The following is a 21,027-nucleotide window of genomic DNA, read 5'->3' as shown; positions in this document are numbered from 1 at the left end:
AGAATGATCTGGGCAACCGCTACCTTATCACCTTCACATGTGCTGGCTCACAGCACACATAATGATTCCATCGTGATGAGTAATTTCTGACAACTATGGAGAGTATGGCAAGTTCCAGGGAGATGAACATGTGCAAACGTTCTAAGTGTCCAGGAAAGGAATAATAGTGTTTGGAATTCTAAACTGTGAGCTGGTTGTTAATGGCAGAAGTAGTATTAAAATTAAAGACTGGGCTGGGTGCAGTGGCTCACACCTGTAATCCCAGCACTTTGGGAGGCCGAGGTGGGTGGATCACCTGAGGTCAGGAGTTCAAGAGCAGCCTGGCCAACATAGTGAAACCCTGTCTATACTAAAAATACAAAAATTAGCCAGGCAAGGTGGTGTATGCCTGTAGTCCCAGCTACTTGGGAGGCTGAGGCAGAAGAATTGCTTGAACCTGGGAGGCAGAGGTTGTAGTGAGCCAAGATCATGCCACTGCACTCCAGTCTAGGCAACAGAGTGAGACTCCATCTCAAAAAATAAAAATAAATAAAAATAAGAAAATAAAAATAAAAATGAAATTAAAGACTGGATTATTTGAAAGAGATTGCGTTCAGGAGGTGTGAGACAAGGACACAGTGATCTCTGAGACCTAGCATGTGTGTATCAAGGACAAGTCATGTCATATTTAACCCACTTCCCCCTTATTATTAGATGAGACTATCAGACTGGCCGGGCAGTGTAAGTCAGAAGGAAGACTGAAGCTTGGATTAGTAATCCATTGGGCAGAATCATCCCATTCTGTTAGAAAGGACAGGAATAAATGTGATTGATAACAGTATATTTACAATGGCTAAGAGAGTTACTGAGGAAATATTATCCAAAGATCAGTTTTTGTAACGAACGTATCATTGTCCATGGGGAGTAAAATTTAATAATTTGCCACGGAACTCTATGCTGTTTAGCAGTTTTATCGAACATGCCTGTTGATATGAAGTTAAGTAATATTCTAGATCACAGAACATGTATTCTTAAAGATATCAACAAACTGGAATTAGAGATTTAGTGAGGCTGACAAGCATGAAAGCGCAGTGTTCCACTGAGATCAACACTGCTCCCATTCCCTTCTGAGGTTCCTGCAGAGGCCGAGTGTCAGCGGCAGATGGCCTGGAGGTCTTGCTTCCAGTGTAACTAATTCCAGACTTCCCTTGAGCTCTTATCTATGGTATAAAACCTGCTTGTCTTACATTCATATAAACATGTTTATATTCATATTTTTTTCTTTTTGAGACGGAGTCTCGCTCTGTTGCCCAGGCTGGAGTGCAGTGGCATGATCTCGGCTCACTGCAAGCTCTGCCTCCCTGGTTCACATCATTCTCTTGCCTCAGCCTCCCGAGTAGCTGGGACTACAGGTGCCCACCACCATGCCAGGCTAATTCTTTGTATTTTTAGTAAAGACGGGGTTTAATTGTGTTAGCCAGGATGGTCTGGATCTCCTGACCTCGTGATCTGTCCACCTCGGCCTCCCGAAGCGCTGGGATTACAGGTGTGAGCCACCACGCCCAGCCCCAATTCCTATATTTTACAGATAAAGAAATTGATCCTAATCCTTCACTCTATCATACATGACCTCTTTTAATTTTAATCATTTCAAACTGGAGTCCAGTTTTAAGTCTATTATCATAAAAAAGGTTTCCATCCTCTTGCTAATATAGTTCCTTAATTTAATTTTAATTCTTAAATCCTAAATTTACATATATAGTTTTTCTAATTCTTGGCATGGCAATCAAACTTTCGTGAATTATTCATGAAAGAATAATAAGATTTTGCATTGGTATGTTTGAATTAATCTCACTCATGATGCCTAGTAATGTTTTTTAATTATAGCAAGTTACTGGGAAAGTGTTTTCAGAAAAGCATTTACAGTGAATATGGAGTTCTTTTCCTGGGTTTTCACGAACATCCAAGAATTGATAATGTAATCAGTATAGCTTAGGTTGTTATTCCTACATTCCTTTTTTTCCCCCACAATGAAACATTGTTGCATAGCAAATGCAGAATAAGAAGTCCGGAGCTCCTCTTCCCGTTTCCAGTGGATCCCTTCCTGCTTGGATGGGCTGAAACAAGTTACTGATCTTCCTGTGCCTCAATTTTAACGTATCAGCATCTCTACCTTTCTTGTTCTGTCTACTTGAAATAACCATTTAGTATGATACTGTCTAAGAGAGCATGTTGACAATTATGAAGTATTTTAGAACAATGAATGGGCAGAAAATGCAGTCTCATGTGTCCCTCCACTTACCATTGTTTATAAAGTTTGCCGGCCAGGTGCAGTAGCTGATGCCTGTAATCCCTGCACTTTGGGAGGCTAAGGTGGGCGTGTCACCTGAGGTCGGGAGTTTGAGACCAGCCTGACCAAAGTGGAGAAACCCCGTCTCTACTAAAAATACAAAATTAGCTGGGCGTGGTGGAGCATGCCTGTAATCCCAGCTACTCAGGAGGCTGAGGCAGGAGGATCACTTGAACCCGGGAAACAGAGGTTGCAGTTAGCTGAGATCGTGCCATTGCGCTCCAGCCTAGGCGAAAAGAGCGAAACTCCTTCTCAAAAAAAAAAAAAAAAAAGTTTGTCATTTTTCACTGAGGCTTCCTTGGGTTAGCCCAGATTGTGCCCAACACCCTAAAAAATAAAAATTAGAAAGTTTGTCATTTTTTCTTCTATTTGTTTCTTAAAATGTTAGACTATTACAGGCACCAATAGTTATAAGGAATATTACTAGTAAAATTAAGTCTTTCTGAGGACACATTTCCTTTTCTAAGGTAAATATTTTGCTTTCAAACGAGTTATTATTGTACACATAAAGTTGTAGGTTTGGGTCGAGTGCAGTGGCTCACACCTGTAATCCCAGCAGTTTGGGAGGCCCAGAGGCAGGGAGATCACTTCAGGTCCAGAATTCGAGACCAGCCTGGCCAACAGGGCAAAACCCCATCTCCCCGAATAATACAAAAATCAGCTGAGTGTGGGGGCAGGCGCCTGTAATCCCAGCTACTCAGGAGGCTGAAGCAGAAGAATCACTTGAACCCGGGAGGTAGATGTTGCAGTGAGCCAAGGTCATGCCACTGCACTCCAGCCTGGACAATAGAGGGAGGCTCTGTCTCAAAAAGAAAACAAAGCAAAACAAAAAAACAAACGGGTTTGGATTTAAAGGATGTTGTTCCTGAAAAAAGGCACATCACGTGCGAGTGAAGCACATACTGCCACTTGGAAGAAGCCAGGGAAATAGAGGGAACCTGAAACTAAGTGGTTAAGTAGATGTACTTTTAATTTTTTTTTTTTTTTTGAGGCGGAGTCTCGCTCTGTGGCCCAGGCTGGAGTGAGCGGCGCCATCTTGGTTCACTGCAAGCTCCGCCCCCCGGGTTCCCGCCATTTCTCCTGCCTCAGCCTCCCGAGTAGCTGGGACCGCAGGCGCCGCCACCACACCCGGCTAATTTTTTGTGTTTTTAGTAGAGACGGGGTTTCACCGTGTTCGCCAGGATGGTCTCGATCTCCTGACCGTGATCCGCCTCGGCCTCCCAAAGTGCTGGGATTCCAGGCGTGAGCCACCGCGCCCGGCCGGTGTACTTTTAATTTCTATGGCTGCACATGTGCGTTTGTTGGTTGCCTGTCTTGTGGGGCCTGAAACGGATGCCATGCTCTTTGGCAGAGCTGTCGTGCCACCAGCAGAGTATAATTAGAAAGTCGCTGGAGCTGAGCACCACGGCCCTCTTCAATGAGGAATTGCATTTTCAGTGCATTGACTTCAAGTGCTTTTCCTTAACCCTTTCTTTACCCTTCCTTGATTTTTCTTCCAGGATCACAGAAGTGAGGCCAAGATGCCCATGTCACCGGAGCCAGAAGAAAGGCTCCTACCAAAGAATATTTTACATCTGCTGAGATGAGGGTGAGAAACTTCAACATCCAAGAATTTCTGCACCATTTTCCCCAAGAACCTTCAAAAAGAAGTACAGAAAATTCTCAGATGAAAATAAATTGATTTTGCTTTGGGGGAAAGCCAGAAACTTGTAGCGAATTCACAGTTTTACCCTGAGAACTTCCGTGGGTCGCTGGAACAGAAGGCTACCGTTATCAGCCTGGAGAGTCATATTTTAAGGAACACAGATGCAAAACACGACAATGTTTCCTGACATCAGATGATGAATGGACGCTGAAGGAAAAACAGGCTTTTTTTTCCACCTGGCAGGAAGAGCTGAACTTGGAGTACACATTGAAAGGAAGCACAGAGGGAAGACGTAAACAGAGGAAAGCAGCACACTTTCATGGTTTTCACAAACAGATATCCCAGAAGTGATCATGGAGACCAAGGAGAACAGGTAAATGAGTTAATGTTTTAAATGACGATAATTTGCATTGGGAGTTCAAGGCTTGCTGGATTTTCCCAAATGAAACATAGATCAGCAAAAACCAATGAAAGCACTCGAGAGGTAAAAGTGAACCAACTTTCCATACCTCAGTTTTAACTGAAATTGTATATGTCAGTTTTCAAGCCAAGGGTTGAAAATAATTTCTTTGCCTTTGCCCAGATAGTTTTGCATTTTCTTTATACTGGTGAGGCTATTGTAATGGAGAGTTGACTAGATGTAGCCCATTTTCTCCTTCATAAAATGTATCTATGAGTGCCCCTGACTGCCATACGATTGTTTGGAAAATATTGTATCAAATAACCTGAGGAGAGAGGGAGAGGGGAGAGGGGAGAGAGTGAGAGAGAAAGAGAACTCTACTTTTCCCTTTATGAATTATGACAATAAAATATAATGCTTGCTCTTTTTCTCAAATTTAGTTGCTATAAGAACATATGTTTGTTTTACAAGCTTGAGGACTTGTGCAAAAAATAAAATGTATGTATATTTATATAATTATTCCTTAAATTTCTGTATGTGCTTTTTTTCTTAAGCATAACAAAATACTCTTCCATTAATTTTGAATGCTGTATTTCGATATTACATTCAATAATTGAAATTTTAGTGCCATAGAGATCAGGGAAGGCTTCACATCTTGTAACCTAAAGTTATCAACAAATAAAATGTCTTCATATTTGGCTTTCCAAAGCGAAACATCGAAGAAAACTCACTGTATTGCTCTTTACCTTTTGAAAATTGTTACCCATTAGACAGTGGAACAAAGTGATACTTTTTCAGTAGTGCTTGCCTCTTAGCTTCAGGATTCATTTCATAACTGATTGTTATTTCAGTGTGTGAATGGACAAGAGTATTGAGATGACTTTATGGGTTTGACTTTTATTAAATGATTGAAATATTTGATTGATTTCCATATTTCTAGTATTATGAGAAGTCATGTGAGATTAATTTCCACACCATTGCTGATGCTAAATTATTTAAACATGAGCGAAGTCTACTTATCCATCATCATACATATTATCTTGCAGTATTTCTGTGAATTTTTTTAAACCTTCTAAAATGTTTCCATATTAGTGCATTCCCTCCTAGTTTTGGAACCAGATTTTTTTTTTCAAATCAAAGGTGAACTCATTTTCCTTTGACTTACCAGCTGACTTCTTTGTATTGGTAATTTCGTTTATACATCCATTTTAAAGAGCAGTGCCTACGCAGAATCATTGACGCTGACACGAACTATAAATGTTTGATAATTAGGATTGATTCGATGCATCTAAAAGTTATGCTGTCTTTGTATTCCCTATGCAATACATTCCATTTATAGCTAGAAAAAATATGAATTAACTTTGCATGTACTTTTGCAGAGATTTACATTATATAGGCTTTACGTACCAAATTACTTAAAGCTAAAATGTTAGCGACTAGATATAGCCACATTTATGAACACATAGCGTAGATGTTTTGAGAGTCAAAACATCAGTCTTTTTAAAAAAATAAATACACTTTTATCAAACCAGGCTGGTTTATATAAAACCAGCTGGGGGCGGTGGCTCACAGCTGTAATCCCAGCACTTTGGGAGGCTAAGGTCAGGAGTTCAAGACTAGCCTGACCAACATGGTGAAACCCCGTGTTTACTAAAAACACAAAATTAGCTGGGCATGGTGGCGCAATCCCAGCTATTCGGAAGGCTGAGGCAGTAGAATCACTTGAACCCAGGAGGCAGAGGTTGCAGTGAGCCGAGATCACATCATTGCACTCCAGCCTGGACAACAACAGTGAAACTCCACGTTAAAAAAAAAAACAAAAAAGTCCGAGTGCGGTGGCTCACGCCTGTAATCCCAGCACTTTGGGAGGCTGAGGCAGGCGGATCACAAGGTCAGGAGATGGAGACCATCTTGGTTAACATGGGGAAGCCCCATCTCTACTAAAAATACAAAAAAAAAAAAAAATTAGCCGGGCGTGATGGCAGTAGTCCTAGCTACTCCGGAGGCTGAGGCAGGAAAATGGCGTGAACCCGGGAGGTGGAGCTTGCAGTGAGCCGAGATCATGCCACTGCACTCCCAGCCTGGGCAGCACAGCGAGATTACATCTCAAAACAAACAAACAAAAAAAGATATGTAAAACCTGTTTTATTAAAACCATAAATATGCCTAATCTTGTTATTCCTGGGAAAAGAAAATTCTTAAAGAGGATCCACTCTAGGCTTCTGGAGCTCTGGGGTCCACAGTTGTGTGTGAGGGTGGTGGGGGCATGCTCAGAGTCCCAGCATTAACACACAGGGCCTTCCCAGGCCCTGGCTTTATGGAAATATTGTGGGAAAAGAAGTTAAATTATCTATCTAATAAGGCATGTAAAACGTGATGTACACAATGAAATGAAAGCAGATATATGATTAAATATATTCATCTGAAATTTTAAGCTAAAAGTTGCAACATAACGAATGTCATTTGTTGAAAGCTGCTGTGGGACTGGCTCCTTCTCCATTGCTTTCAGGAAGATGTGGGAGCATCAGTATATGTTAGTGCAAAAGGCAGATTCCAGGGGCAGGCCAGATTTGGGGAAACTGCCCCAAGGGTTCTGAGGAAACAGCTCTAGTTACAGTGTGCTTAGGAGCAGGACTCACTTGGGCTTAATTCAGGCTAGTGGAAATGTCTAGGAATCCTCTCTTATGTTGGGGGGCGGGGGCTTCATTTGATGAATGTGACAACTGAAGTCACATGACTTGCTCAAAATCATATTCTGACCCTATTAAAATAGTAAAGAAGACTTTACTCAGGACTGCTTTGATAGGCATCAAGACCACTGCAACAGGGCAGAGGGATGGGGGCTCAACTTCTAATACAGCAAAGACAGCTGAGGATTCACAGCCAATGAGCAGTGTGAGGGGTCACTGCGTGGAAAATTACGAAGGGGGAATGTCAAAAGTCAGGGACTTTTGCTGAACTGACTTGAAACGATGATCGGCTCTCAAGGTGGGGTTGAGGAATCCGATGGGATATGGAGGTGATCAGATAGCCAGAGTCAGGGAATTCTGTCTGAACTGACTTGGCGGGATGCATGCACCAACTGAGCTAGGCAGGTCAAAGGCAGGACCGGAAGACAATGCCTTGTCAAAAAGAGGGCGTAGGGGAGCCTGTCTAATGTTTGGTTAAAGAGAAAGACTATTTCAGTTCCCCTTGTTGTTCATGAAAGAAGAGCGATTCTTCTGTCTGAACAATCTAAGTCCATTTCTTGTTGGTTGTCTTTTGTTCATTAAGGACCAGCTGAATAGAGAATATTTGCTGGATGGTTCAATAAGTCAGACATTTTTGAAAAATGAAAAGAAAAACAAAGATGCATGGGTAGAACAGACTGTAAACTCGGTTTCTGAGTCTAGATGTCCGGCTTGCAGTATCTTCGGGTGGCAGAATGAGGATGGCAGTGACCCTCCAGTGGCTTTCCTGGCTTTCAGTTTGAATGTCCTTGGTGATGTCATAGACTCCAGTGTCCTGGAGCAGAGTGTGGAAGATACAATGTGCCAAATGGCTGACTTTAATTTGCAAGGAGGTGAAAAATAGCTCAAAGACAATGAACACATCTAGAGACTGATAACCCATAAGGGTGTGCTGTAGTTATCTATTGAAGCATAAAATACCTCTCTACAGTGCTGCCCCCTTTTTCATTCAAGATAACCAAAGTAAGATTGTTCTCATTTGTAAAATGTCTAGTTTTATTAGATTTGGCTTGATTATTTACATAAATGCAAAAAATGATAATTGATGACGTGAGGCTTTTTTTTTTTTGGCCCATTAATTTTTTAAAGTCAGGTTTAACAGGATACAATTTACATAAAATAAAATTCACCCTTTTTGTAAATTTATTGTGATTTGAAAATACTAAAATTCATGATACGAATTTGTGGTAAGAGAAGTGTTTTCTGTGGAATTGGCAGTTATTTAGTTGATATTAGGAGAAATAATACTTAATATTAGAACATGGTTTTTTTTTATTATACTTTAAATTTTGGGATACATGTGCAGAACGTGCGGGTTTGTTACATAGGTATACATGTGCCATGGTGGTTTGCTGCACCCATCAACGCGTCATCTACATTAGGTATTTCTCCTAATGCTATCCCTCCCCTAACCCCCAGCCCCTGACAGGACCTGGTGTGGGATGTTCACCTCCCTGTGTCCATGTGTTTTCATTGTTCAGCTCCCACTTATGAGTGAGAGCATGTGGTGTTTGATTTTCTGTTCCTGTGTTAGCTTGCTGAGAATGATGGTTTCCAGCTTCATCCATGTCCCTGCAAAGGACAGGAACTCATCCTTTTTTATGGCTGCATAGTATTCCGTTGGGTATATGTGCCATATTTCCTTTATCCAGTCTATCATTGATGGGCATTTGGGTTGGTTCCAATCTTTGCTATTGTGAACAGAGCTGCAATAAACATACATGTGCATGTGTCTTTATAGTAGAATGATTTATAATCCTTTGGGTATATACCCAGTAATGGGATTGCTGGGTCAAATTATATTTCTGGCTTTAGATCCTTGAGGAATCACCACACTGTCTTCCACAATGGTTGAACTAATTTACACTCCCACCAACAGTGTAAAAGTGTTCCTATTTCTCCATATCCTCTCCAGCATCTGTTGTTTCCTGACTTTTTGATGATTACCATTCTAACTGGCGTGAGATGGTATCTCATTGTGGTTTTGATTTGCATTTCTGTAATGGCCAGTGATGAGCTTTTTTTCATATGCTTGTTGGCCACTTATATATCTTCTTTTGAGAAGTGTCTGTTTATATCCTTTGTCCACTTTTGGATGAGGTTGTTTTTTTTCTTGTAAATTTGTTTAAGTTCCTTGTAGATTCAGGAGAGCAGCCCTTTGTCAGATGGATAGACTGCAAAAGTTTTCTCCCATTCTATAAGGTTGCCTGTTCACTCTGATGATAGTTTCTTTTGTTGTGCAAAAGCTCTTTAGTTTAATTAGACTCCATTTGTCTATTTTGGCTTTTGTTGCCATTGCTTTTGGTGTTGTAGTCATGAAGTCTTTGCCCATGCCTATGTACTAAATGGTATTGCCTAGGTATTCTAGGATTTTTATGGTTTTAGGTCTTACATTTAAGTCTTTAATCCATCTTGAGTTAATGTTTGTATAAGGTATAGGGAAGGGGTCCAGTTTCAGTTTTCTGCAAATGGCTTGTCAGTTTTCCCAATACAATTTATTAAATAGGGAATCCTTTCCCCACTGCTTGTTTTTGTCAGGTTTGTCAAAGATCAGATGGTTGTAGACGTGTGGCATTATTTCTGAGGCCTCTGTTCTGTTCCATTGGTTTATATATCTGTTTTGGTACCAGTACCATGCTGTTTTGGCTACTGTAGACTTGTAGTATAGTTTGAAGTCTGGTAGTGTGATGCCTCCAGCTTTGTTATTTTTGCTTAGGATCGTCTTGGCTATATGGGCTCTTTTTTGGTTTCATATGAAATTTCAAGTAGTTTTTTCTAATTCTTTGAAGAAAATCAATGGTAGCTTGATGAGGATAGCATTGAATCTATAAATTACTTTGGGCAGTATGGCTATTTTCACAATATTGATTCTTCCTATCCATGAGCATGGAATGTTTTTCCATTTGTTCGTGTCCTCTCATATTTCCTTGAGCAGTGGTTTGTAGTTCTCCTTGAAGAGCTCCTTCACATCCCTTGTAAGTTGTATTCCTAGGTATTTTATTCTTTTTGTAGCAATTGTGAATGAGAGTTCACTCATGATTTGGCTCTCTATTATTGGTCTATAGAAATGCTTGTGATTTTTTCATATTGATTTTGTGTCCTGAGACTTTGCTGAAGTTGCTTATCAGCTTAAGTAGATTTTGGGCTGAGACGATGGGGTTTTCCAAATATGCAATCAAGTCATCTGCAAACAGGGACAATTTGACTTCCTCTCTTCCTATTTGAATACCCTTTGTTTCTTTCTCTTGCCTGATTGCCCTGGCCAGAACTTCCAATACTATTTTGAATAAGAGTGGTGAGAGAGGGCATCCTTGTCTTATGCTGGGTTTCAAAAGGAATGCTTCCAGCTTTTGCCCATTCAGTATGATATCGGCTGTGGGTCTGTTATAAATAGCTGTTATTATTTTGAGATACGTTCCATCAATGCCTAGTTTATTGAGAATTTTTAGTATGAAGGGGTGTTGAATTTTATCAAAGGCCTTTTCTGCATCTATTGAGATAATCATGTGTTTTTTTGTCATTGGTTCTCTTTATGTGATAGATTACGTTTATTGATTTGTATATGTTGAACCAACCTTGCATCCAACATCTACAGAACTCTCCACCCCAAAGCAACAGAATATACATTCTTCTCAGCACCATATCGCACTAAAAATTGACCACATAATTGGAAGTGAAACACTCCTCAGCAAATGCAAAAGAACCTAAATCATAACAGCCTTTCAGACCACAGTGCAATCGGATTAGAACTCAGGATTAAGAAACTCACCCAAAACTGCACAACTAAATGGAAACTAAACAATCTGCTCCTGAATGACTACTGGGTAAATAACAAACTTAAGGCAGAAATGAATAAGTTCGTTGAAACCAATGAGAACAAAGACACAATGTACCGGAATCTCTGGGATGCTGCTAAAGCAGCGTTTAGAGGGAAATGTATAGCACTAAATGCCCACAGGAGAAAGCGGGAAAGATCTGAAATTCACACCCTAACATTAAGATTAAAAGAACTAGAGAAGCAAGACCAAACAAATTCAAAAGCTAGCAGAAGACAAGAAATAATAAAGATCAGAGTAGAACTGAAGGAGATAGAGACATGAAAAACCCTCCAAAATGTCAATGAATCCAGGAGCTGTTTTTTTGAAAAGATTAACAAAATAGACCACTAGCCAGACTAATAAAGAAGAAAAGAGAGGGGAATCAAATAGACATAATAAAAAAATGATAAAGGGAATATCACCACTGATCCCACAGAAATACATACTACCATCAGAGAATAGTATAAACACCTCTACCCAAATAAACTAGAAAATCTAGAGAAGATGGATAAATATCTGGACATATACACCCTCCCAAGACTAAACCAGGAATAATTCGAATCCCTGAATAGACCAAAAACCAGTTCTGACATTGAGGCAGAAACTAATAGCCTACCAACCAAAAAAAAGCCCAGGACCAGCTGAATTTTACCAGAGGTACAAAGAGGAGCTGGTACCATTGCTTTTGAAACTATTCCAAACAACAAAGATGTGAGTTTTTTAAAGTTTGCTTTGCTGAAACTTGTGACAAGGAATTTCAGATTAAACTTTTTTTTTTTTTTTCAGATGGAATCTCACTCTGTCGCTCTGTTGCCCAGGCTAGAGTGCAGTGGTGCGGTCTCAGCTCACTGAAACCTCCGCCTTCTGGGTTCAAGCGATTTTCCTGCCTCAGCCTCCCAAGTAGCTGGGATTACAGGCATCTGCCACCATGCCCAGCTAATTTTTTTTGTATTTTTAGTAAAGACGAGTTTCACCATGTTGGCCAGGCTGGTCTCGAACTCCTGACCTCATGATCTGCCCACCTCAGCCTCCTAAAGTGCTGGGGTTATAGGCATGAGCCATCAAGTCCAGCCCAGATTAAACTTTTGGAAAGCAACTGCAGGTTAGGAAGCCATGCTAAGAACTTGCTCTCAGACTTTATCTACAATACCTATATATTTGTGTGAATTCCTCTCTTTTCTAGGTGCTAAGGTTCCTGGGCCTGCCAGATAATGACCTTCTTTACTCTTCTGAAAGGCTGGGAACTCCATAAGCAAGGTACCAGGCAGGTTTCCCGAGAGGGCTTTGTAAGCATTCTCTCCATAAAGTCAACCTTCATTCCTTAGAACTGTCTGCTTATATCTGATTCTGTGCATATCATTCTCAAATATGACATTCCAGTCAAAGCCTTTGTCATATGGCCAAAGTTTCCAATTATGTCTTGCTACAAGGGGAACAGATTCCTATTGAACTTATGCAAATAACTATATAACCATGAAGATGAGTTTCTGAATTCTGGAGGGATTAGGTGGGAAGGCAAAGACAAATGCTTTATTTTTGTTTACAAAGGCATAATCACTAAATTGCATGGTATAGATTGTGAATTATAGGTAGCTTAACAGTTACAGATAGCTTAACAGAAAAGGAAAGAAATTTCTTAAATCCAACCGCAATATTCCAAACAAAAGCCATTACAATCATTTGTTAGTTCATTCAGTCCCATGTAATTAATTCTTGTTCTGCTTGATCTGAGGTTAGCAATTTTAGGAATCTATAGCTTCTCTACTAGATCTCTGGAAACTTCCTTTTTTTTTTTTTTTGAGACGGAGTCTCGCTCTGTCGCCAGGCTGGAATGCAGTGGCTTGATCTCAGCTCACTGCAAGCTCCGCCTCCTGCGTTCACGCCATTCTCCTGCCTCAGCCTCCCAAGTAGCTGGGACTACAGGCGCCCACCACAACACCCGGTTAATTTTTTGTATTTTTTGTAGAGATGGGGTTTCACCATGTTAGCCAGGATGGTCTCCATCTCCTGACCTCGTGATCCGCCTGCCTTGGCCCCCCAAAGTGCTGGATTAGAGGTGGGAGCCACCATGCCTGGCCTCTGGAAACTCTTAGTCTAGTAGTGTGGCTTCAAAGTTAATAAGGAATGCCATTAGGAGTCTGTTCCCAGAGTACCTGGCTTAGTTCTTTCCATGGGTCTCTGAGGCAGTCCCTGTTTGTTGAGGACAAGCACTTCGGCCTGTAGTTGATTACAGATGCTTCTGGAAAAGCATCACAGTAGAAAGTAAAACAAAAATGATGCAAAAGCCTTAAGATGGTTAAAAAACTAATGAAAGTTTATTTGGCAAGGAAATTTTGTTATTTCTGTGGCACACGTGAACCCCCCAAATTTGAGATAGGTCTTAGTTAATTTAGAAAGTTAATTTTGCCAAGGTTGATTTGCCAAAGTTAATTTTGCCAAGGCTGTGTCCATGACACAGCCTCTCAGGAAGTCCTGATGACGTGTGCCCAAGGAGGTCAGGGCACAGGTTGGTTTTATACATTAAGGGAGACATGAGACATCCATCAATATATGTAAGAAATACATTGGTTTGGTCTGGAAAGGTGGGACAACTTTAAGCAAAGGCAGGAAGACTGGAAGTGGGGAGGGAGCTTCCAGGTCATAGGTGATACACAAGTGGTTACATTCTTTTGAGTTTCTGATTAAGCCGGAGGAGGCAAATCAGACATGCATCTATCTCAGTGAGCAGAGGAGTGACTTTGAACAGAATGGGAGGCAGGCTGGCCCTAAGCAGTTCCAAGCTTGACTTTTCCTTAGCGATTTTGGGGGCCCAAAATCTTTTTCTTTTATATGTGTAACATTTTAAAACAGTAACTAGAATTACGATTAAAAATATTATACCAGGACATGTCATGGACAATGCAGGTATTGACACATTTTCTAGGAACTTCTTATAATTTCCAAAATATTTCTATTAATAATATTTACCCATTTGAATGTAACCTAGTAAAAGTTAGGTATCTTTTTTTATTTGATAATGTTTATCGTTCAGTTCAACATATCAAATAAACTTAATAATTTTTAACATCACTCTATTTACAAGGTGAAAGAACAAATTTGGGAGGATTTTCCAAGGGCCGTATGGGAAAACTCAAGGTCAATTGTAGATCAAGGTTTTGTTTAGGATTTGATTTGGGGAAGGCAAAATTGTCAAAAATGTCAAGAGGTTTGAACATTTGACTAAATAGGATGTTAGGTTGGTGTGAAACAATGCTTAGCTACCTATTTTACCAAAGTGACTGAGGACTAAGCTCTGATTTTTATCTTACCCAAATTCCTATCTAAGGGGTCTAGGGATTCATGCCCTATAAACCATAAATTCTCATCAGATGGGTTATATTTGACCCTATATTGTGACTTACAATTCAGTCTCACTCTGGCATAACATTATGAGACAAGGGAAAAAGATTTAACCCCAAAATATATTTCCTTGCCATACCTTGAAATTGCTGTGCTAAATCTCTTGCAGGAAAAATCCACATTCCACAGAGAATCCCCTTCCCCCGTTTGTTTTCCTTCCTTCCTTCCCAGATCCAGGAGATAATTGTGAGAGTTAAAGAAAGAGGAAAGAAGCATGAAACGTGGCTTGGCAGTCAAAGACAGGTTTTCTGTAGTTAAAACCTGAGAGGCACCCCTGACTGATTGCAGTCAGGAGCACTTTCTCTTACAGGCTAAGAGTATATATTGGTTTTAGGGTGAGGGGGCTTATAACAAGCTTGGAATGTTTGTGTGTGGAGAAGTTTATGGCAGGGTTGGAAGCTCTCTCATAGGAGGGGAGGTTACCTTGAGGCTGGCATCTTCCTGGCTGGAGGGGGCTTATCTAGGGGCTAGCATGTCTCTGATGGGGGATGTTAGAAACAAGAGCTCACAGTCACAAGGAAAACGAGCACTCAAAGGATTTCTCAGCAAGGCAAATTTACTTCTGCAGAAGGGTGCCGCTCACACTTTTGGCCACTGTGAGAACCCACCAAACAAAGGAGGGAAGGGGGTTTTTTCCCTAACATGGTTAGTCCGTGCTTCTGTGTCCTGTCCCCATTGACTGGAGTAGGAGTGTACTATCTAAACTGACCTGATTGGCTACTGTTTAAAATTGAATATGGCTAATTAGGTGGGGAGAGGCTGTCCATTACAGTACAAGACATGTTTGGGCATGTCAGTGTGTCCAGAATTAGTGGGTTCTTGGTCTCACTGACTTCAAGAATGAAGCCACGGACCCTTGTGGTGAGTGTTACAGTTCTTAAAGATGGTGTGTCTGGAGTTTGTTCCTTCTGATGTTTGGACGTGTTTGGAGTTTCTTCCTTCTGGTGGGTTTGTGGTCTCACTGGCTTCAGGAGTGAAGCTTCAGACCTTCGCAGTGAGTGTTACAGCTCTTAAGGCGGCGTGTCTGGAGTTGTTTGATCCTCCTGTCCGGAGTTGGTTATTCCTCCTGGTGGGTTCATGGTCTCAGTGGCCTCAGGAGTGAAGCTGCAGACCTTCGCGGTGAGTGTTACAGCTCATAAAGGCAGCGTGGACCCAAAGAGTGAGCAGCAGCAAGATTTTTTGCAAAGAGCAAAAGAACAAAGCTTCCACAGTGTAGAAGGGGACCTGAGCAGGTTGCCACTGCTGCCTTAGGCAGCCTGCTTTTATTCCCTTATCTGACCCCACCCACATCCTGCTGATTGGTCTCTTTTACAGAGAGCTGATTGGTCCATTTTACAGAGAGCTGATTGGTCCATTTTGACAGAGTGCTGATTGATGTGTTTGTAATCCCTGAGCTAGACACAGAGTGCTGATTGGTGCATTTATAATCCTTTATCTAGACACAGAGTACTAGACAGAAAAGTTCTCCAAGTCCCCACTAGGTTAGCTAGATACAGAGTACTGATTGGTGTATTTACAAACCTTGAGCTAGGTCCAGGGTGCTGATTGGTGTATTTACAATCCCTTAGCTAGAGATAAAGGTTCTCCAAGTCCCCACTAGATATTAGCTAGACACAGAGCACTGATTGGTGCATTTACAAACCTTGATCTAGACACAGAGTGCTGATTGGTGTGTTTACAAACCTTGGGCTAGACACAGAGTGCTGATGGGTGCATTTACAGTCTTTTAGCTAGACACAGAGTGCTAGATAGAAAAGTTCTCCAAGTCCCCACTAGGTTAGCTAGATACAGAGTACTGATTGGTGTATTTACAAACCTTGAGCTAGACCCAGGGTGCTGACTGGTGTATTTACAATCCCTTAGCTAGACATAAAGGTTCTCTAAGTACCTACTAGACTCAGGAGCCCAGCTGGCTTCACCTAGTGGATCCTGCACCAGGGCTACAGGCGGAGCTATCTGCCAGTCCCGCGCCATGCGCCTGCACTCCTCAGCCCTTGGGCAGTCGATGGGCGCAGGAGGCGGCGCTCGTTGGGGAGGCTCGGGCTGCATAGGAGCCCATGGGGTGGGGAGGGGGAGACTCGGGCATGGTGAGCTGCAGATCCCGAGCCCTGCCCCGCAGGGAGGCAGCTGAGGCCTGGTGAGAATTCGAGTGTAGCACTGGTAGGCTGGCACTGCTGGAGGACCCGGCATATCCTCTGCAGCTGCTGGCGTGGGTGCTAAGCCCCTCACTGCTGGGGGCCAGCGGTGCTGGCTGGCCGCTCTGAGTGCAGGGCCTGCCAAGGCCACCCCTACCCGGAACTCGCACTGGCCCTCGAGCGCCATGCACAGCCCCAGCTCCCGCCTGTGCCTCTCCCTCCACACCTCCCTGCAAGCAGAGGGAGCTGACTGTGGCCTCGGCCAGCCCAGAGAGGGGCTCCCACAGTGCCATGGTGGGCTGAAGGGCTCCTCAAGCACCACCAGAATGGAAGCTGAGCCTGAGGAGGTGCCGAGAGTGAGGGCTGCTAGCATGTTTTCACCTCTCAATCCCCCCTCTAAACAGGACACCCCAACTGCTGTTGGGAATTTGGCCGATGACTGCTCTAGCTACTTCCTGATGGATAGGGGCGATGAAGGGACCCTGCAGTTGTAGTGTCCTCCAGAGGGGAGCTCTCTAGGCCAGTGAAAGTGCCAGTGGGTCGGTCCAGGGGTCCTTGGTAGAAGTTGTTAGTTGGACTTATTTGGGGTTCCATTTGTAAGACCGTCTGAGGCTTGATGGCCTTGATTCTAGAGGAAACAAATTTGACAAGAAGTTTAAAAATACAGGGCCCAAAGGCGAGTAACAGCAAGATGGCTGCCACAGGACCTAGAAAGGGGAGAAGCCATGTTGCCCAACTCCAGAGGTTGATATAAGAGTTTGAAAGGCATCGTCTGATTTCAGAAGCCTTTTCCTGTAAATGCCAGGTGGCATCTTGTACTATCCCTGACTGGTTAGTGTAAAAACAACACTCTTCCCCTAAGAAGGTGCAGAGTCCTCCTTTCTCAGCCGTGAGGAGGTCTAGGCCTCAGCAGTTTTGGAGAGTCACTACTGCTAAAGAGTCTATTTGGGATTGTAAAGTAAGGATAGAGTTCGTTATTTCTTGCAAACTGTCTGAGAAATCCTTTGAGAGTGTGTGGTAGTAGGATAATGAAGTAGATAAACCGGCTATTCTGGTTCCTGTAGCAGTAGCCTAGTAACACTATAAGTAGGGGTATCAGTTGCATGGCTCTGTGCTGACAGACTTGAGCTTTGAGGGGTACTGATAAGGTCTGATTTCCTGGGGCAATATTAATGTTGGGACTCAGAAAGACCAAGGCGCAGGCGCCTGTCCAGTTAGTGGGGAGGCAGATACAGGTCGATGCTCCACATAGGAAGAATATGCCTTGGCTAGGTAGACATTTAGAAATTTACCCTGGGGGCTTTTAAAGGAATAGGGTACACTGTTTTTTCTTTACTACTTCTATCTTTCACTTTCTCTCTGACTTCATCTCTCTTTCTGATTCCCTCTTTGTCTCTCTCTTCCTCTTTCTTTGACTCCTCCTTTTTGTCTCTCTGTTTCTTCCTCTCTCTCTCTCTCTGACTTTCTGTCTCTTTCTCTTTCCTTTCTGCTGGTCTTTCCCTGCCTCTGTCTGCTGCTTATACTGCTGTTCTCCCTTCTCCTTCCCCTTTTTGATGGCTTCGGCAGCATAAGACTGCCACCTCCTTGGGTTTTTGCACTGCGTGCAGTAACTCCATGATTTACTTGTTGTATTTAATGGGGGTTCCCAGAGGTTAGGAACTCCCTTTTCTTTCATATTGCAGCATGGGCATGTAGGATTAGATAAGCGTACTTGCTATCTGTATACACATTTATTCTTTTTCGCTTTCCCAGTTCTAAGGCTCGGGTAAGTGCCACTAGTTCTGCTAACTGGGCGCTGGTCCCTGGAGGAAGAGGCTTACTTTCAAGTACAGTTACATCACTAACTATGGCATAATCTGCCCTTCGTATCCCATTCTCCACAAATGAACTTCTATTAGTATATAGGTTAAGGTCAGGATTAGCTAAGGGGACTTCTAAGAGATCATCTCGGGTGGCATAAGTCTGGACTATAATTTGGTGGCAGTCATGCTCGATTGGTTCCCTATTCTCTGGGAGAAAAGTGGCAGGGTTGAGGACCACACACATACGTATTGGAAGCACTGGTCCCTCAAGGAGTAGCGCCTGGTATCTAAGTAGGCGGTTGTCTGATAGCCATAAACTTCCTTTGGCACCTAATATGCCATTTACATCACGAGTAGTCCAGACAGCGAGATCCTTTCCTTATATTATCTTGATATCCTCTGACACTAAGACAGCCACTGCCGCAACTCCCCATAAACAATGAGGCCAGCCTTTTGCTACTACATCAGTTTCCTTACTTAAGTATGCCACTGGTTGTGGGGTTCTCTCACGAGTCTAAGTAAGGACTCCAAGAGCTATACCTGCTCTCTCTGTGACATATAAAGAGAAGTTTTGTCCTGTGGGCAGGCTTAAAGCTGGAGCTTGTACTAGGGCCTGCCTTAAAGTTTTGAAGGTTGTTTCTGCCTCTGGTTCCCATTCTACTAGATGAGTATTTTGCCCTCTGGGTTTCCTTGGTTAGAGTATAGAGGGGCCTGGCTATCTCGCTGTATCCAGGGATCCATAGTCGGCAAAAGCTAGTAATTCCAGGGAACCCCCGCAACTATTTTAATGTCTTAGGGTGAGGATAAGCCAGTACAGGCTGTATTCGTTCCCTGCTGAGGGCCCTGGTCCCTCTGGCTAAGATTAGGCCTAGATATTTGACCTGCTGTAGGCAAAGCTGGGCCTTCAACCTAGACCCCTTGTACCCTTGATTAGCTAGAAAGTTCAAGAGATCTAGAGTAGCCTGCTGGCATGAGGCTTCTGAACTGGTAGTCAAAAGCAAATCATCCACATACTGAAGGACCAGAGTGCCTGGACTTGAGAAGTGGCCTAGATCTTGGGCCAGTGCCTGACCAAACAGATGAGGGCTATCCCTAAACCCTTGGGGCAAGACCGCCCACATAAGTTGGGACGTGTGGTCTGTGGGATCCTCAAAGACAAAGAGAAACTGGGAGTCAGAGTGCAGGGGAATACAGAAGGCACCCTTGAGGTCCAGAACAGTGAACCATTCTGCTTCCTCTGGTATTTGAAAGAGCAGGGTATCGGGGTTGGGTACAACTGGATATAGAGGAATTACTGCCTCATTGGTGAGTCTAAGATCTTGCACTAGTCTCCACTGACCATTTGGTTTTTGTACTCCTAGAATTGGGGTGTTGCAGGGACTGCTGCATTTCCTTACTGAGCCTTGAGCTTTTAAATGTTTAACAATATTCTGTAATCCTTTATGAGCTTCAGGCCTTAAGCGATATTGCCTCTGATAAGGAAAAGTGGTAGGATCTTTTAGCCTGATTTGGACTGGGTGGGCATTTTTTGCCCTTCCAAATTGTCCTTCCAATGCCCAGACTTCAGGGTTGACTCCCTCCTCAAGTAGGGGACAACAAATGGGTAACTTGTTCCCCATATTCATGTAGATAATAGCTCCAGTCTTGGCTAATATATCCCTCCCTAATAAGGGTGTAGGACTTTCAGGCATCACAAGAAAGGCATATGAAAAGACCAAAGTCTCCGAATTACAACTGAGGAGGTGAGAGAAATACCTGGTTACAGGCTGTCCCAGGATTCCTCGATAGTAACAGACCTTGAGGACAGTCATCCAGGACAGGAGATTAACACTGAGAAGGTCGTGCCAGTGTCCAGGAGGAAGTCAATTTCCTGGCCCTCAATGGTTAAACATACCCAGGGCTCACTGAGGGTGATGACATGAGCTGGCACTTGCCCTGGGCACCCTAAGTCCTGTTGTTGGATCATCTGGTTGGGGGCTTCTGACTCAGAGAACCTTCATCCTCTGGGGCAGTGCGCCTTCCCGTGATTGCCTCGGCATAGTGGACATGGGTGAGGGGGCAGCTTGTTTCTCATTGGACAATCTTTTTTAAAGTGTCTTAGTAAACCACACTGATAACAAAGCCCTACTAGGTGATTGGCCTGCTCTGTTTTCTGTCCTCTCTGAACCACCAAGGTTTGTTTGACTGAGGGCCATGACTAAGGCTGTGGCCTTTCTCTGATCTTGCTTTTCCTTTTGGGCCTGTTCCTCTTGGTCCCTATTATAGAACACCGATGTTGCCCGGTTTAATAATGCCTCCAAATTTTTTTCAGGGCCCAGGGCTTGCTTTTGGAGCTTTCTCCTGATATCTGTGACTGATAGGGTAATAAACTCATCTTTTAGAATCACTTGACCCTTGAGTGATTCGGGTGACAGGGGAGTATATTTTCTTAAGGCCTCCCGTAGTCGCTAGAGAAAGGCAGGATTTTCTTCCTTTCCCTGAGTTATGGTGGACATCATTGAATAACTCATGGGCTTTTTCCTAATTCTCCTTAGTCCTTCTAGAACACAGGTCAGTGGATGTTTACGACTCCAGTCCCCATGATCTGAGTCAAGGTCCCAGTGGGGATCCATACTGGGGATGGCTTGCTGACCGCTAGGGAGTTTGTCCCTTTCTTCTGCTGTCATTCTATCATTTACTGGACTAAGATACCAAGTATCTCCAAACTCTCGGGCTGCAGCTAAAGCTGCAGTCTTTTCATTAAAGGCCAGGGTTTGATCTAACAGTAGCA

At 42.9% G+C, this 21,027-nt stretch overlaps 1 protein-coding gene and 1 long non-coding RNA gene across 3 annotated transcripts in view; one reads left to right on the top strand and one right to left on the bottom strand.

The window, feature by feature from the left end:
- SACS (sacsin molecular chaperone) overlaps window positions 1–21,027 on the top strand; it is a 108,166-nt gene that overhangs the window by 12,084 nt on the left and 75,055 nt on the right. For both annotated transcript variants that reach the window (XM_050767077.1, XM_050767075.1), the window contains exon 2: window positions 3,829–4,347. In XM_050767077.1, the coding sequence (XP_050623034.1) occupies window positions 4,328–4,347 (20 nt within the window). In that variant the 5' untranslated portion in view covers window positions 3,829–4,327. The remainder of the gene's footprint in view (window positions 1–3,828; window positions 4,348–21,027) is intronic.
- The window catches only part of LOC126940875 (uncharacterized), an 80,804-nt gene that overhangs the window by 34,354 nt on the left and 25,423 nt on the right, over window positions 1–21,027 (bottom strand). The window lies entirely within an intron of this gene.

Source organism: Macaca thibetana, chromosome 17 (genome assembly GCF_024542745.1).
Source record: "Macaca thibetana thibetana isolate TM-01 chromosome 17, ASM2454274v1, whole genome shotgun sequence".
Classification (NCBI taxonomy): domain Eukaryota; kingdom Metazoa; phylum Chordata; class Mammalia; order Primates; family Cercopithecidae; genus Macaca; species Macaca thibetana.
Note: the sequence above shows the minus strand (reverse complement) of the source record. Positions and strands in the feature narration are given on the sequence as shown.